This window comes from Bombus vancouverensis, chromosome 8, assembly GCF_051014615.1.
Source record: "Bombus vancouverensis nearcticus chromosome 8, iyBomVanc1_principal, whole genome shotgun sequence".
Classification (NCBI taxonomy): Eukaryota; Metazoa; Arthropoda; class Insecta; order Hymenoptera; family Apidae; genus Bombus; species Bombus vancouverensis.
The window spans coordinates 17,242,140-17,259,217 of record NC_134918.1 but is presented as its reverse complement, the minus strand read 5'-3'; the positions used below and the strand labels follow the sequence as shown (position 1 = coordinate 17,259,217).

General features: G+C 29.7%; 2 protein-coding genes across 7 annotated transcripts in view; one reads left to right on the top strand and one right to left on the bottom strand.

Moving 5' to 3' along the window:
- LOC117159641 (uncharacterized) overlaps window positions 1–12,447 on the bottom strand; it is a 23,433-nt gene extending 10,986 nt beyond the window's left edge. The window contains exons 1-2 of one of the 3 annotated variants that reach the window (XM_076620664.1): window positions 11,771–12,447; window positions 9,263–11,562 (exon numbers count right to left, since the gene is read on the bottom strand). Coding sequence is in view for 1 of the 3 variants with exons in the window: in XM_076620662.1 (XP_076476777.1) it covers window positions 11,771–11,961 (191 nt within the window). In the remaining 2 variants the exon portion in view is untranslated. The remainder of the gene's footprint in view (window positions 1–9,262; window positions 11,563–11,770) is intronic. The other 2 variants (XM_076620666.1, XM_076620662.1) reach the window with 2 other exon arrangements.
- On the top strand, window positions 224–17,078 carry LOC117159643 (pyruvate kinase). 4 transcript variants are annotated; one of them, XM_033339654.2, is made up of 7 exons: window positions 225–379; window positions 5,166–5,201; window positions 13,267–13,611; window positions 13,890–14,076; window positions 14,180–14,701; window positions 14,836–15,174; window positions 15,496–15,749. In XM_033339654.2, the coding sequence occupies exons 2-7, from the start codon at window positions 5,175–5,177 to the stop codon at window positions 15,732–15,734; spliced, it is 1,659 nt and encodes a 552-aa protein (XP_033195545.1). In that variant the 5' UTR covers window positions 225–379; window positions 5,166–5,174; the 3' UTR covers window positions 15,735–15,749. The 4 variants fall into 4 exon arrangements, with proteins under 4 accessions (XP_033195546.1, XP_033195545.1, XP_076476784.1 ...); XM_033339656.2 differs by lacking the exons at window positions 225–379; window positions 5,166–5,201 and adding exons at window positions 7,957–8,104; window positions 16,638–17,078 and having other exon boundaries at window positions 15,496–15,652; XM_033339655.2 differs by lacking the exon at window positions 5,166–5,201 and having other exon boundaries at window positions 224–379.

The following is a 17,078-nucleotide window of genomic DNA, read 5'->3' as shown; positions in this document are numbered from 1 at the left end:
AACTGTATTAGCATATTAGTAGTTTATAATTTATATTATGTATACAATTTTAATAAAAATATTATAAATGATTTAATTAATAAAAACATGTTGTATATACTTCTTCCTGTATCAATATGGCTATTTTAAATAATGTTAATGAATCGATAAGAAGTTTTATGAACATTTTGAATGCACATGATCTTTTGCGTTGAAAATCAGTCTAGAGGTACAAGATGGGCGCACTAGGAAATAGCGACTAGCGACAGCGACCTTTCGTGTCCTTAAACATCAGTTTCTTGTAAGCTGTGGGCGTGTTAGTTTGGTTTTTACAGACGTCTGATCTGATCATTGGTTTCTGTCTCGTTAAATTCGAGTTTGTTTCAACAGTTTTGGCAAGGTAATAGTTAAAATAAATTATGTAGTTTTATAAAGTAATGCATCATAAAGTGATATAAATTTTGCTGTCGCTTTGATGATTATAACCTTAAGAATTTGTATACTTTAAGTAACTTTTTCTATATCATTGTAACTATCAATAGAAGTTCCAACTTTTACTTATTCTTTTCATTTAATAGGGTTTTATTTAATTTTCATTGTATGTATGTATTACCACATGGATTTTATTCAGGAATACGTGATATTTATAACAAATATATAGCCAGAACAACGAATATCGTTTTGACCTTGAAACAATAAATTCTTTTAAATTGCTTTCTAAAAATTCAGTACCATATTTGAAAGTAATCTTGAATCATTTTTATACTTTATAATATTCGTATATTTTCCAAAATTGTTTTTTATTTATTCTTGATATAATTAAAATTTCAGTTAATATATTTGAGATTAACTATTCTTTCTTTTGTTTAAACTATATTAGCATTTTATATAATTTTTTATATATTCATAAAAGTGTAATAATAGTGTATAGAGTTTTTTTTGGAATTAACTGTATAATAACCAATAAAAATAGAAAATATACTTATACACAAATTACAAAGTGTATTTTTATATTTTTATGATTTTTATATTTTCGATGAGTAATATATCAGACATTTTAATTTGAATACATTTCTGATAAGTAATATATCAAATGGTTTTAGTTTGGACACATTTTTAAGGATTAATATATCAAACATTTGTTGTTTAGTTTGTACAAATTCATCATTCCTTGCATATGTACAATATGACTACAAAACTATTTAAACTATATTTAAATTTTATATTGTGCATAAATACTTTACGTTATTAAAGTGTACAAATTTTATACGGATAAATAATAATGACATAATAGATAGATAATAATGAAATTAAATATTAACCCACAATTTCTATAAAAAATATATTTTTGTTTAGATATACATATGTACTTTGATTCAATTTTGCATTTTTAAATTTTATGGTTACATAGGTAATATATAAGTCTTGTATGAATCTTAAATGAGGTATATATTAAAAAATAGTATGAAAATTAAATTTATATTTCAAATAAATATCCCTCAGCTTTTTCGTTGAAATAATTTTTAAGACATAGTATATGTCTTAAAGACATTTTCATATATATAAAAAAGATGTCGTCTTTTCTTTAACGTAACGTTATTGCATCTGGAATATCATAAATTATGATACAAATATGAAATTAAGCTTATAAGAGATACGAAATTGGTTGTCGTATAAAATAAAAATTCAAGTTATACATAAATGATAATATGAGTATATATTATTGGAATAAAAACCTAACGTCGTATCTTTGTTATGAAGTATACATATTTTGGTAGAAATTGACAAAGATTGTTATATTTTTCATGAATTTAATAATTTTTATACTCGAGAGGAACGAAATTTTACTTATAATATTGTTAGGAAATGTGAAGCGATTAGATTACTCGTCTTATACAAAAAAGTTTAGTGGGGGAACAAATAATAAAAAACATATCAGTATGATATTTCAAATGCCACTTTGTAATGAAAAAGTTATATAATATAATAAAATTATATGCGTATGTGTGTGTGAAATTAATTCACTTTTTTAATTGGACATTTTATTGATCTATGAATAAATTGTAATATATTAAATTCTAAAAAAAAAAGAATGAACATATAATTTGAAAAATACATGTTTGTGGTCGAAATATCATATTATAAAAGCATTGATATTCTGGCGATATTCGATAATCTTTTATAGTAAAGATTATCATGCAGTATGTTTCGGGATTTCTTTCGTCTAAAAAGGGAAAAATAATGCATGTATGACTTGGAAATCACTGCGTTATAGCGAAGCTTACGTCATGAAATACGATTCCATAATAAGTTTATATCGCCAATTGCTTCAGTTGTTGAACTGAAGATTAGTTGATGAAACTTTAATGACACGGTCTTTATGAAATTGTATGTGTGACATGATTTATAACACGCCACTATAGCGTGATGATTTTATCATCGCGCGTAATTAATCTCCTGTTTTGAAGTTAAATCTAATTTCGTTGATAATTGTTAATCAGATATGTCCTTATGTGTTTACTGATAATTATTGGAAAAATTACTGATATTCAATAATTAATTATTTCAATGAATTTATAGATATATCATTTAAATGCAGAAGTAAATACAATAGTTAACAATTTCTCTGCTAATGTATTTTACACAATTATTTTAATATTAAATATGAATTTTTGATATCTAGACTACGATGTTTTTTGTAATAAATTCGTGAAAATAGAAATTAAATGCGAAAAAGTATGCGTCTTCTTAATTTTTCGTATTTCTCAGAAATTTATTAGAAATTTACTGAATATAAATTTTTATTTTGTACAAAATAGTATAAATTTATATATTTACGCTATATTACTGTACATTTTTGAGTATTTAAATAATAGTGATGTTAGAAATATTATTTCTAAATCTCTAATTGAAATATTTATTTATATTACTATAAACTTATTTCATCTGAAAGCATTTTATTAGTTTGAAGTAGGTATTATATCTGTCTTAAGCACAAAAGTAAAGATAAAGAAGATAAATGCATACGCTCCATCGTCAATAAGTTTGGCTACCTGTACATACTTGTTTCTAACTACAATAAAATATCAATAATTAATAGTTAGTAAAAACAAGGAATGTACGAAACAGTTATTAAAATCACGAAATAAGAAAGAAACGCTTTGAATATGCTAAACAATTTATAAATTGGACACTCGATATCAAGAAAAAAGCACTATAGATCGAATTCTCGTTCCTCGATGCGATCGTGACCGAAATATGTATGTATGTAGGTCCTAGGGTACAGTACTCACAATAAAATATGGTACAAGTTACATCTTCGTTTGGGAACATTTTTCCTTTGAACGAATAGAAGATGTAAAAATCGATGGAGCGTATTGAAATATAATATCGTTTGGATTACATGTAGTTTAGAACATAAAGAAACGAGATGGTTATTTCGACGAACAAGATGCGTAGTAACACGAAACCTTTTTTCTTAGTAATATCACTACAATTGAGTTAACGCTACGGTACAACAAGAAAAAAGAGAAAAGTTAGTTCCAGTGTTATGCTATATTGCCAAAATTTGCTATAGATATGTTATATAGATATGTTCGATTAATTCTAAAAAATACAATAGATACGCATCACGAAAGTTCATTAAACAATTTCATTAATATAGAATGTCTCGCTTAAATCGATTCCTGTGAGTATCTTTAAAACTGATGGAAAATGTTTCGGATAAAAATTGAGAAATTTTTAGAAGCACATAATTTGATGTGAGTAATTTATATGTTGGTAAACATGTATAGGACATATGATGGTCAACTTATATAAATTTTGATTATGATTTTTCAAATCATTTCATCGTAGGTAATATTCACAAAAGTTCATCAAGATCATCAGACAATTTTGATATTGCATCGACGATGTTTATCTTATCCTGTTAAGTTTAATTTATTGCTGCATTTATTGTTTCGTTCGAACAAAGTGAGGATTTACTTTTGTTGAAAACTAGATTACGTTAACTTGAAAAATGTTTGTTTAATGAACATATAATATTTCATAGAAATGTGACAGTAAAAATGAAACAAAAAATATATACGTGCATATACACGTATTTTGTTATCAAACATATTATGTTGTTTTTATTTCTTAAGTTCGTAATTGTCAAAGAATCGTATAATTCAGTTAATTAAAGACCCCAGATATTTTCAGACGATGGCGGCGAGTGCAGACGGATGATATACATACATGTGTATTCCGTAAAAGCCAATATTTTTATTTGATTGTTCACCTTTTATTTTTATTAATTTGTATTGATTAATTCATTATTAATTTATTGCTTGATTAATTGTATATTAGTATCAATTCTTTTATTTGATATTGTAAATGAAGATATTGATAATATATAAACGAATCATAGAAGAAATACAAACATTTCTTAACTATGATCGATAATTATTAGGTTAATGATGTTTATGTATTATCTGAACATTGCGTGAATCGCAAATTGCTTCGTTTGATGCGTGTTTTCTGTATTCCATACAATAGGCTGTGTGAAGCTTAATACCGAGTTATTACTTCAATTTTTTAGATACAATTTTGACAACATTTGCTTAGAAGAACAACACATGCATCGTATACTTTATTTATTTGAATATAATTTCGATTTCCTGTATAATCTAATAGTAAATTAAATATACAAAGAGACTACTTAAAATTGTACGAAGAATCAGCTTGATATAAAATTGTCGTTATACATACGTATAATGTGTTTCACGTAACTAAGGCAAGCTATCTAAATCTACGAGACATAGAAAAAGATATCGTAAGACAAATTCACAGACATTTTCTTTATCTTTACGACTTTTACTTTATTGAACTAATTTTTGATACTTTTTATGTCATTAATGAAATGAAAGAACGCAGTTGGTATGGAAATTATAATTCTTTTGAATAAATGAATTAGAATGCCGTCATTTGAATTTTGCCGCACTTGCTGTGTGCACTGGTACCGCCATCGTCTAAGACGTCCATTGGACGTTTTCGATTCCTCTATATACTTCCGTGTGTTCCGAAACTTCCGTTGCTTAAGCGATAAGCAGTTTATACCTTGTACATCAACGAATGCAGTCAGACGTAGGCTCGCTGTCATCGAGCCAGTATTGCAACTAATTCCTGTGTCCTCTTTATTTGCGCAGCCTACCAAAATGGTCTGGGTTACCATCTACGATAAGGTATTATTGTGGACAACTGTTTTGCAGTGATTTTACTTTATGTGTTGCCACAGTTTCTTTTTTTTTTTAACTTCGATTTTCTGTCGCACGTATATTATTATTTCGTTAGCTTAGGCCATTACACGAATTACGCTGAATGTCGCGAATATGTGAAACTCTGTTTATATGAATGAAATGTTATGTAACACACCCTTACGCTTCGCAGTTGCTACAAGCTCGCAACATTATTATGTGTTTAAGAGTAAATGTTTCGTGGAATTCTCTTATATGAACACGAACTCCTATTCACTGGACGAAGAATCACAGATAGTGTTCTACGAACGAACTTGCTTTTCGATAGATTCATATAAACGAAGTTTTACCGCAGTGTCCGATACGATTAAAAATTGTTATCGAATTTGATCGTAGCTAAATACACCGTTGTCGAGTGTAACAAATTATAAATAATATATTTGCATTGTGTTTCCTTTTTTGCATGCGATCCTTTCGCTTGATTTCAACTTTTAAAATGTAAAAGTCACTATAGTATTTGGCACAAACTTTGTAATTAGAATTTCTAATTTACGAAAGTTAGTACGTACGTTAATCGGCAAAAGTTTTCATATTTCAAAAGTTTAAACTGCTTAGGAAGTGAAAAAATGCTATTGTAGATATTATTCATAGACAAAGAGTTATGCGTAATTCTTGTCGAATATCACGATCGTGAAAGATAATGTAATGTTAGCAAACATTTTTGTCTTCGAATTTATCTCAATGCAATGATTCGATGACATTTTATATTTTCTGCGATGTTTTTCTTTTTATTTAATTTGTTTCGCTTGTTTTATGATATCTTAATAATAATCGAAGGTAAATAATTATCGAATAAACGTGATAAGTATCTAGAGTTAACTTAGTTTTTGCATGACTTGTATCTGACCTGTGCTATGTGTGTTCTTCGCAGTATGAATTTTAATGTTTCCATTTTTCCACATAGTATATTGCCTAATGTATTCGTTAGAAATTGACTTTGAACGTTCTTCATTTTTTTAAGCATGTTAATTTATGTTTCTATAAGCTATATTACAAAACTTTAGAAGCTCATTGAATTTGTAACAAATTCCAGTAATATGGGTAATATTGTTTTATTATCATTAAATCGATAAATTCAAGATATATAGAAAATTAAACATCTAAGTGTACTATTTATGTGTTTACTAATTTCTATGTCATATAACTTTCAACAACTTAATAGTGTCCTTTTTTAAACCAAAATACTCTCTTTATAACCTTTTAGTTTCCTACAAATCATATCCAAGTCTGATTCTAATTGTCCGAATAACAACAAATGTTTCTCAAAAGACGTTATCGGACTTTATGCTCATTGTTACTGAGTTAATCTGTTTCTGGTACTATATATACAAGATTTGTAACAGGATATATACATATACTGAATGTATATTACAAGTTTTAGCGAATATATTACCACATTTACTGCTATTGGCACATACGTTGCGTATTTAAAATTTACATAGCTGATAAGTAGCCTCTCAATAATAACTACTGACGCAGTTGTTAAATTTTTTAGTTCACGCATTTTAACGAAAATATGTAGAGAGGCAAACAAAATCGTAAGAAATGAAGCGAAAGCAAATGTTATTAGTTAAACTAAAGATATCTCTGATAAAAGATATTCTGGCGAGAAATAGCTATGTTTTAGTAATAGCGAATATGTTAAGTGTTCTGTGCTGAATAATGCAATTATTTTGGTTTGCTTCTATGCTGATCTGTATGGATGGAACTTTTTAAGCGAAATTTCAACCACTTCTCAACCAGCTAGAATTTGAAACGCATAACGCTCATTTTCGATGATAATATAATATCATTTCAAAAAATCGACAATTTTCTTTAACTCACTTTTCTGCTTCTTTTTCTTCGTTTGTAAACTAATGCTCGATTTATAGCTTCGTTGTATTCGCATTCATATCGGTATCGTCACTTTAACGAAAATGGATGTAAAATCGATTTTTAACCTTATCTACAGTACCTATACATATCTATGGATAATTATTTACAAAGAGGCACGCCTCCTCGATCTTGATGAGCTTGAAATACGTAGTCAAGGTCATCATTCTGAACAACTTTTCCCTATATACGTATATATATTCGCAAAGAACTTCAATTAATTATTTGTATGTAAACTCAACTCATTGATGCTAATCATCTTTATTATGAAAATAAAGAAGGATAAATCAATAGGTTATATGTAAATTGGATTAGATTAATATTCGATCAGCGCGAGGCGGCCGGTAACGCTGTTATGACTTAATTTTATGTCATTGATTTTGTAAGTGTAATCGTAAATTCGATTACTACCATTTAGTATTATATATACAATATATCGACAAACATACTTTCATGTATAAGTCGCAAAGTAAGATCGTCCATGGATTATCGTTAGGTTGGTTGTGGGATACATTTATACATATTTGAACGATGATACTCAGGTTGAGTGCTGACTCTAATTACTATTAGTATGTACGTGACGAACAGGCAGACAAGACGTACGGAACTTGTGAACAAAATTACCATTATATCGTAGAACTTTTATTTCGTCGCCGGTATAATTTTGCTAATCGAATAACTGCATTTTTCGATATAGTGGTAGAAATATTTTCCGGTTACATAATATCAATTACGATACGTAGCGATACATTTAGTAATTATAAATCGTAATATATGTATTTATTTCTCGTTAATTAGCCTTAATTTAAATAAAGATCTTAACAAATACGTAATATTAAAAGTGTGTACATTGTGATAAAAGTGTTCTTACCTGTATATCTGAGAACATAAGATCGAGTGATCGGGACGGTAACATGTACAAGGGAAGGTTGTTCGGAATGATGACAGCATGTTTCAAGGTAATTCAAATCGATAAGAATAAATGTCTCTAAGTAAATATTAATTACCACAGTATGTAATACAAGTAAGTAAATAGTCGGTGTGTAGCAGTAATATAATGTAAGTTTGGAAAAAAGACCATGTTGGGAGAGTACTGTGTGATAATAGTCATTTATTATACTAAACTATAATACTTGAATAAATAATGCTTGAAGTTTACTGTGACTTTCATTTTTCTTGTGTACAACCTAATATTATGTCCATGAAAGACACGATTCTGTATATTGATGGTTCTAAAGACTTCATAGACGTAATTGAAAATTGAATACATCTATATTGTAATGTTTCAACAATGAAACTGGAAAAATTTCACAATCTTTCTTCATATCTATACAAAAAAATAATTACAAGATTTCGTGAAACAAATTTAAATAACTATCGGTCCCCAAAGTTTTGACATTTCAATTGGAGACACTCTGTGTATCATTTCGGTCAGCGATAAATTACACGTTTCGCGGTAAACACTTCGTTTTTGCCTACTGGGTTAAACTAAAACTGAGAACGTAAACATTAGTGGTGATCGCTGCGTCAAAATGATAGCGCTGCTTCAAAGTTTTCCTTTTTCAGTTAGCGCGAAGACGTCAAACTGCTCATACGAGAAGATATTTAATACTGCGTGTTTCAATATCGAAATTTTGTGCAATTAAGAACAATGGGTCGTGGTAAAAAATTGAGTGATGGTGAAGTAGCAGCAATTCATAATTTACGCGAAGAAAACTGTTCTATTTCTAAAATTGCGAAACAATTAAATCGTAGTCGGAAAGTTGTATACAATGTTTTAAGAAATGCAAAGGAGTATGGAAAGAGAAAAAGCACAGGTCGTCCAAAATTAAAAGCCGATTGTCAACGACGTGCGACTTTAACAAGTGCATCAAATTCTACTGCTATTGCAAGAGAAATTGTTGCAGACCTTGGTGTAAACGCTAATGTGCGTAATGTACGATGTATTAGAAAAGAACGTAAATACGTAAAACGTCAAAAATTGATCACCACCACTAACGAGGCAACGTAAAGAAGCACGTTTACAATTTCCTAAAAGATATATGCTTTTGAGAGAGAAAAATGGCGAAGAGTTATTTTTAGTCAGAAAAACTGATAGAACATAGATATTAACTTGCCGACTAGAAGGTGGTAGAAGAGTAACGGTGTGGGCTGGCGTTGGGTACTATGGAAACACTGAGATTAAATTTACAAGTGGAAAGATGAAGAGCTCAAATTGTATTACTTTAATAGACGAACAATTGAAGAAATACATTGTAATAATTCCGAGCACAAACTTTATTTTCCAATAGAATAATACAAGTATTCGCAAAGCAAAGTCAAAAGAATACTTCCGACAGCAAATTATCCAAGTTTTAGAATGAAAATGTTCGATGGTGGTCGCACTAGGACTTGACTGAGATGGGCCACTTTAGAATCACAGCTGGACAGAACGGTGGTTGGATTACGTTCGGACAGAGCGACACGCCGACCACTTGCGACCACTCGCGGCTATTCGCTACTACTCGCAACCATGCAAGTACAAAACACGGTAGAATAGAGACGAGTGATTCGCGCGTGTTCTGCGAATGGTCACGAGTGGTCGGCGTGTCGTTCTGTCCGAACATAGTCCAACCACCGTTCTATGGTTCAGCTACGGTTCTAAAGTGGCCCATCTAAGTCACGATCGTACATATTCGTGGTCTAAGTTGAGCCTCTACGAAAGATCAGTACATGACAAGGAAAGATAATTTCACGGCGTTGAGAAATTTAAAAAATGCATCGAGCGAAACTGGATATTAAGCCGAAAGTTTGTTAAAAGATGATTTAAATATTTGCCAATGTATGACGTTTAACGACGTTTAATTGCTTATAAAAGCAAACGTTTCAGCTACGAAATAATATTTTTCTATACATATTAGGCATTTAGGCATTTGATTTTTCGTTATTTTTCAATACGTATTGTAAAATAAAATTTTCTTGTAATATACGTATTCAAACATATCGAAATAATACGCTATTCTTATTAAACGGTATAAAAGGCAAAAAGTAATGTTTTTCGAAAGTTACAAATATTTATATTTATATAGCGCGCTATCTTTTTGTCGCGAAGGATTGTATGCACGGCGTGACAAACTAATAGATGCATGTCAAGAGAACTTTACTCTTCTTTAAGAGCATACATTTTTAAAACGTTTATCTTGTAACCATGTTATTTTCAGTGCCAAGTAATAACGTAGATGCATGACCTTTGAATGAATCTTATTACTAGATCAACATTTGCATTTTTTATTTCGATTAATCTCAACATCTATACTAATTAGCATGCAATAAATATCAATGACAAATTATTCATTCAAACTAAAGGGTTTAAAAAAATATTTTCTATTATTGGCGTATGTGCAATTTCAGTAAGTGTTCGTAAATATTCAGACCTGAAATGTATTGAAAAATACAATACAGTTAGAAATATGATGAAATTAACTTACTGAGCTTACAACAAAATGTAATTTCCTAATAAATTGTAAGCAATCTTGTCCTTAACACGGTCTGTATCATATGAAAGACTATGAAGGTCAAGATAATTAACAGAAAGTTTTTCCTCGATTAAGATAAATGTAAAAGGAAGTCTGATGCTCGATGAAATTGATATTTTTCTCCAACTAAGCATCCTAAGGCAATATTTTAGCATAAGTACATTTTAACAGGATCTATTTAAACTTGAAGGCCACCAGAATGCTTGTTTTTCCTTGTGCACTTCGTAGATACTAACAAAATAAATTAGCGTTTTTTTTTATGACTAGTATTAGCTGTTTACCAATTAACAAAGACCAATTAATAGCATTCCTATTTATTTGTTTAACGTGAAATTATGTTATAACTAAAGCAACAAATAATTTGAAATAATCACAAGATGAATCATTATTATCATTGTATACGTACCTAGTAGTTCTAGATAACCAATTCCTATGATTTTTGTATTATACGTGTATTAGCTTTAATTTGGATTCATTGCATTCTTTGAGCGACTTCTCTCGAAGAATAAAAGCATCATAAATTTAAAGTAAAATAAATTTCCTTAGTAAATACACGTTTTTTAATGAATGAGTTTAATTTAAAATAATATATGCTAAGCATGGGTTAGGTTGTGATTATCGACAACCATCTTACCGACAATGATGGACGTTTGTCTGTCGAGTTATCTATAACTCTAAACGGCAAGCCTCAGGTAGAAGTGTTCAAAAAAGTATCAAAACGTAGTATGCTCTTCACAACTGACGAGAATATACACATTTTGATGGAAACAAAATGTTTAGAAATATTTGTTATTTTCAGTAATTGACAAATTTTAGAATCTTCTAATTTATTTTTTAACTTGTATCTAGTATATGGTTAAAAATTCTTTGTTTAGATGAGTATCATATTCATTTTTTACTCCCTTAAAACAAATTAATTATGATTTATATTATAATATATTTTAAGTTAATTTTAAGCTAAATAATTATTCAAATGTATGCAAGCTTAGTTCATCTACGTACGATATACGGTTTATACCGGTTTTATAATATATGCTCTATTTAATGTTTCGTACGTAATTGTTTCCCAAGCTATAGGTCGTTTTAAAAAATGTTCCAAATAAAACTTACCCTGTTTCGAGAAAGGGAGGGGATCTTATCATGGCCACAAATCTAGATGGATGCACTTCCATAATTTCAAGGTGACCTTTGTTTTTTTTTATGCAGTACTGTATGTTTTTATTTAGGTAGGCGTATACCCCGTTTCGTGGCGAATTCATCGACCCATAACGTGTTGGTATTCTAAAGTCATCCAAAATCATTTGCTGACATTTAAAATTTACTATTTTCCTATCTCCTGTATTCAAAAGAATAATTTTGGACGTCGATACAATTATTTACTCTATCCCCAAATGATAGCTCGACTCTTCTCAAATTCTTCTCTAATTCTTCTAACTTCCTCGCATTCTCGTAAACTCACAAGCAGACCGACAATTTCATTAAGCGTATAATGCACTATAGTAAAGCAGATGGTTACTGAAAGGAAGCACACGTAATACTATTTGCAATAACACTGATTCCTTCGAAGCAACTGTAACAGAAACTGAGAAGATCTGCCTAGCAGCAGATTATAGATAAGAATAAGAAGGAAAAAATAAAAATAATGATAAATCGCATCATTAGTGTGATTTCGATTCATGTTTACATCCTAATGGATGCACTACTCCGGTAAATCAAATCTTGGGGACGTCCAACGAAGGCAAATTTGGAATGGCAATAAATAACGTTCAATAACTTTGGAACAGCAACATTATAGGTCGATAAGTTCGCTACGAAACGGGATATACGCCTACCTAAATAAAAACATATGGTTTCGTACAAAAAGCAAAGGTCACCTTGAAATTAGGGAAGTGTGTGCACCTAAAGGAGATTTGCGACCACCGTAAGATCCTCTTCTCTCCTTTTCTCCCGAAACAGCGTAAGTTTTTATTTGAAACTTCAAATGGAACATCCTGTATGTATATATATGTACATAAGTAGTTACGATACTTTAATCTCATGTTATGCATACCTCAATAGAATGGAGGCTTGTAGTTATAATCAACCTAAATTTTATGAAGGATGTCTATTGTTTGCTTTGCCATTTTAAACAAATCTTTATGTTAATAGTTAAACGAATTTCCCTGGTATTATATAATAATAATTTTGTTTGCACAGTTTTATGTAAACACCACTTTAAATTTAAATTCATCGATATTATAATAATAAGATGTAGTAGTTTATAGAATCCTGTGTGGGGGTTACAAGACATTCCCTTTACGTCTTAACCACGCTTTAAAAACACAATTCCATATAAACGAATTACGCCTTATGAGCACCTTTACAGCTTATATAATATTATGATAGTAATTGCATTTACTTGCACATATTAGATTTTATTTGCTAATTAAGAAACAAGTATGCAGTGCTTTTTTAGACAATTTTTTACGTAGTAACTACTTTTATAGTTAAATGTTACGCAGAGTCTAGCGATGCTTTAAACTATTAAATGTTTGAATTGTTTTTAATAATCTTGAAATATTTCTTATGAAAACAGAATTAAATTTAATCGTTATGTATCTTCACAGATGGCTGGAAAGCCGAACACGCAAGTTTTGTACGCTCAAAGCCATTTAGATCATATGTGTGCCTTGGACATCGACAGCCATGCATCGTTCGTCCGTCTTTCGGGAATTATTTGCACGATCGGACCGGCTTCAAGATCCGTCGAAACTCTCGAAAAGATGATTGAAACGGGCATGAATATCGCTCGATTAAATTTTTCTCATGGCTCTCATGAATACCACGCTGAGACTATTAGCAACGTACGAAAAGCGCAGAAGAACTTATCCAGTCGATCAGGCATTAACGTTCCTGTAGCGATTGCTCTCGATACAAAAGGTCCTGAAATCCGTACTGGACTTTTGGAAGGCGTACGTAACTCATTTATTTGTTCGTATATTGGATCATAATACAGTAATTTAAAGTATTTCAAGATCTTTCAAGATCTTTTAGAGCCACTACCACACAATCACACACAAATTATGAAAATAAAAAGTTTAAATATATAAAAATATTCTGTCTATTTACAATATCCTCGTCGAGAAATTTTTTAATGAAAATATGTAGTGTGATAGGATTTTTCACGCATCCTATATCGTATAAGACATAAAATTAACATATAATACCTAATTGTTTATTACTTTCTCAGGGTGGATCTGCTGAAGTCGAATTACTTAAGGACCAAACGTTTAAATTATCTACCGATAAGGCATACATGGAAAAAGGCAATGCAAATCTTGTTTACGTAGATTACGAGAATATTTCTAAAGTATTGAAAGTTGGAAGTCGCGTTTACGTTGACGATGGTTTGATTTCCCTCATAGTTACCGCAGTCAGTACGTGTCATTTCTCTACGTATATTCTTCTTTCCTTTTCTATGTTTAAAAAATATACAATTTAGTTGATTTCAATTTAATTAAAGTGTATTGAATATTTTAGATCCTGATGTGATTGTAACTACTGTTGAAAATGGCGGAATGTTAGGTTCTCGCAAAGGTGTCAATCTACCTGGATCACCAGTAGATTTGCCAGCTGTTTCTGAAAAAGATAAATCTGATTTGCAATTTGGTGTTGAACAAGACGTTGATATGATCTTTGCGTCATTTATAAGAGATGCTAAAGCTTTATCAGAAATTCGCGCAATTCTTGGTGAAAAGGGAAAGAACATTAAAATAATATCCAAAATTGAAAATCAGCAAGGAATGACAAATCTTGATGAAATTATCGACGCTTCTGATGGTATTATGGTAGCACGTGGTGATCTTGGTATTGAAATACCGCCAGAAAAAGTATTCTTAGCACAAAAATGTATGATCAGTAGATGTAATAAAGTTGGGAAACCAGTAATTTGTGCTACGCAAATGCTTGAGTCTATGGTGAAGAAACCACGTGCAACTAGAGCTGAAACATCGGATGTAGCTAATGCTATACTTGATGGTGCAGATTGTGTCATGTTATCAGGTATAAATTATTTAATTACTATATTATTAATTCATAATAAGCAATTATCATCTATGTATAATTTCTTAATTAATCTACCAAATTTGTATTTATTAGTATTTACATAAATATGTAATTATTTATTGTTTCAATAGGTGAAACTGCCAAAGGAGATTACCCACTGGAGTGTGTGCGCACAATGGCTAACATCTGTAAAGAAGCGGAGGCTGTAATTTGGCAGACACAAATTTTCCAAGATCTTACTCGCAAAGCATTACCACCAATTGATGCTACTCATGCTATTGGAATCGCTGCTGTAGAAGTATCCGTAAAATGTGCAGCTAGTGCTATTATAGTAATCACAACTACCGGCCGTTCAGCGCACATAGTTGCAAAATACAGACCACGTTGTCCAATTATAGCAGTAACTAGATTCCATCAAGTTGCACGACAAGCACATCTTTATCGTGGCATTTTGCCCCTTTATTATGAAGGTACTAACCAGAAAATAGTATATTACATTATATTTGAGATTGAATTAAGATTGCTAACTAGATATATTTTACATAAATAAATTGTTAGGAAAAGGAATTAATGAAGAAGTGATGAATATATTGAATTCCTATGGTTAACGTTATTATTAAACTTGAATTTTTTTATCCAAAAGAAATGTACTAAATAATCCAACTAAATGACGTTTACTAAGTAATGTAGAATAAAACTTTTCTAATAAGAGCATAAATATAATTTAAATATGAAAACTTTGTATATAATTATGTTCTAATAATTATTTCACTTTTTTTATTTATGTGTAGAAGCGCCATTAGCTGATTGGGTGAAAGACGTTGATGTACGCGTCCAGTGTGGTTTGAAATTCGGCAAAGGCCGCGGTTTCATTAAATCTGGAGATTCAGTTGTAATAGTTACTGGTTTGAAACAAGGCTCAGGATTTACGAATACACTTCGTATTGTGTACGTAGATATAGAAGTTCCCCGAGATGATGATGCATGTACTATACGTAGTGATACAGATAGTTATGAATCTATTATGTAATTTCTGCATTTATTGTATGCAGTCCATTGATATCAATTGCTAATTTATTTCGCTTGCACTTTGCAAAAATACAAATTTATTACATTATATGTGCCCATTTTAACAAAGCTTATTAAACAAAAGAAAATAGTTAGTCTAATTAACATTTATGTATTTGGCTTTGTTAATAACGTTTTGTGTATTAATATTATGTTGTGTATTAATAATATATTTCAATATTTTCACGAAAGTGAAGAATATTTTTCAGAAAACATGCAGTGAATTTTCAGTTTGTATAAAAATATATCGTTCTGCTTAATGAAATAGAAAATAGTTAAAAAATAATATTATCTACTTTTAAATTATAAATTGCATTAAAAAGATTTGTTTCAATTCGCATTAATGTTTTCGATTTTATTATCGTAATTTTAAATTTATGAAAATTTTTCATCGGAAGAAAGTTATCTGTTCTAGTTATCAATAAAGTAAAATTTGAAAAAATCGGTTCAAATTGATATATTTTTGGGTGTACTTTATTTTAGTGAGGGCTAATATATCAAAACATATTTTATATTTGTCCTGGTAACGATCGTATTCTTTTCAGTTCTTAACAGTTTCCAACGAAAATTTTAAATCATCAATAGGTATTTTATTTAAAATGTGTGATTTAATTCACATTCATTTTTTATACTAATAATTTTATCGAATATATAGATTCACAAATAATAATTAAAAAATTGTTTGAAATATACTATAGCAAACTGTACATACTGAAAAGTACTAGAATGTAAATGTTGTTTTTGTCTTACCTTTTGTGTCCTTAACTATTGTATTTTTACTTTTAACGAATTAACTTTCATATTTTTTATTTTTTACTCTTAAAAACTCGTGATATAATTTTAATATTTATTTTTCTTTTTTTAGGACGGTTGAATAAATGTACACTGGCTGTATTGTAAAGAGCAGGAGATACTAAATAACTTTAGATTTTGGAAATTTAATATGTAACTTACATTGTATGATGATGTATGATAAACTTAGTAAAATCATTGAAAGGATAACAATCTAAAGATGCCAGTAGCTGCAGTATTAATATCATTACAATGTACCTCCATAAATACAGCACACCAAAATGTATATATATATACATATGTATTTACATGTGTATACATGTATGTATATCAGGTTTTACGTATATATATGTAAATGTACATATACATGTACACAAACCCATTGTTCAATAATAAAGTACAATAATTATTTGAAATAGTAAATTATTGAAACTTGAATTATTGTTCACCAAATGAAACGCTATGCTTGATTCTTTATCTTCTGCAGGAAACATAAATAAAGAAATTTATTTTA

Excerpts from the sequence above, each read along its gene's own strand:
- LOC117159643 (XM_076620669.1), top strand. The coding sequence starts at position 8,060 with ATGTACAAGGGAAGGTTGTTCGGAATGATGACAGCATGTTTCAAG. Across the intron at positions 14,702-14,835 it reads AGATTGTGTCATGTTATCAG|GTGAAACTGCCAAAGGAGAT; the intron begins GTATAAATTATT and ends TTGTTTCAATAG. Across the intron at positions 15,175-15,495 it reads TTTGCCCCTTTATTATGAAG|AAGCGCCATTAGCTGATTGG; the intron begins GTACTAACCAGA and ends ATTTATGTGTAG.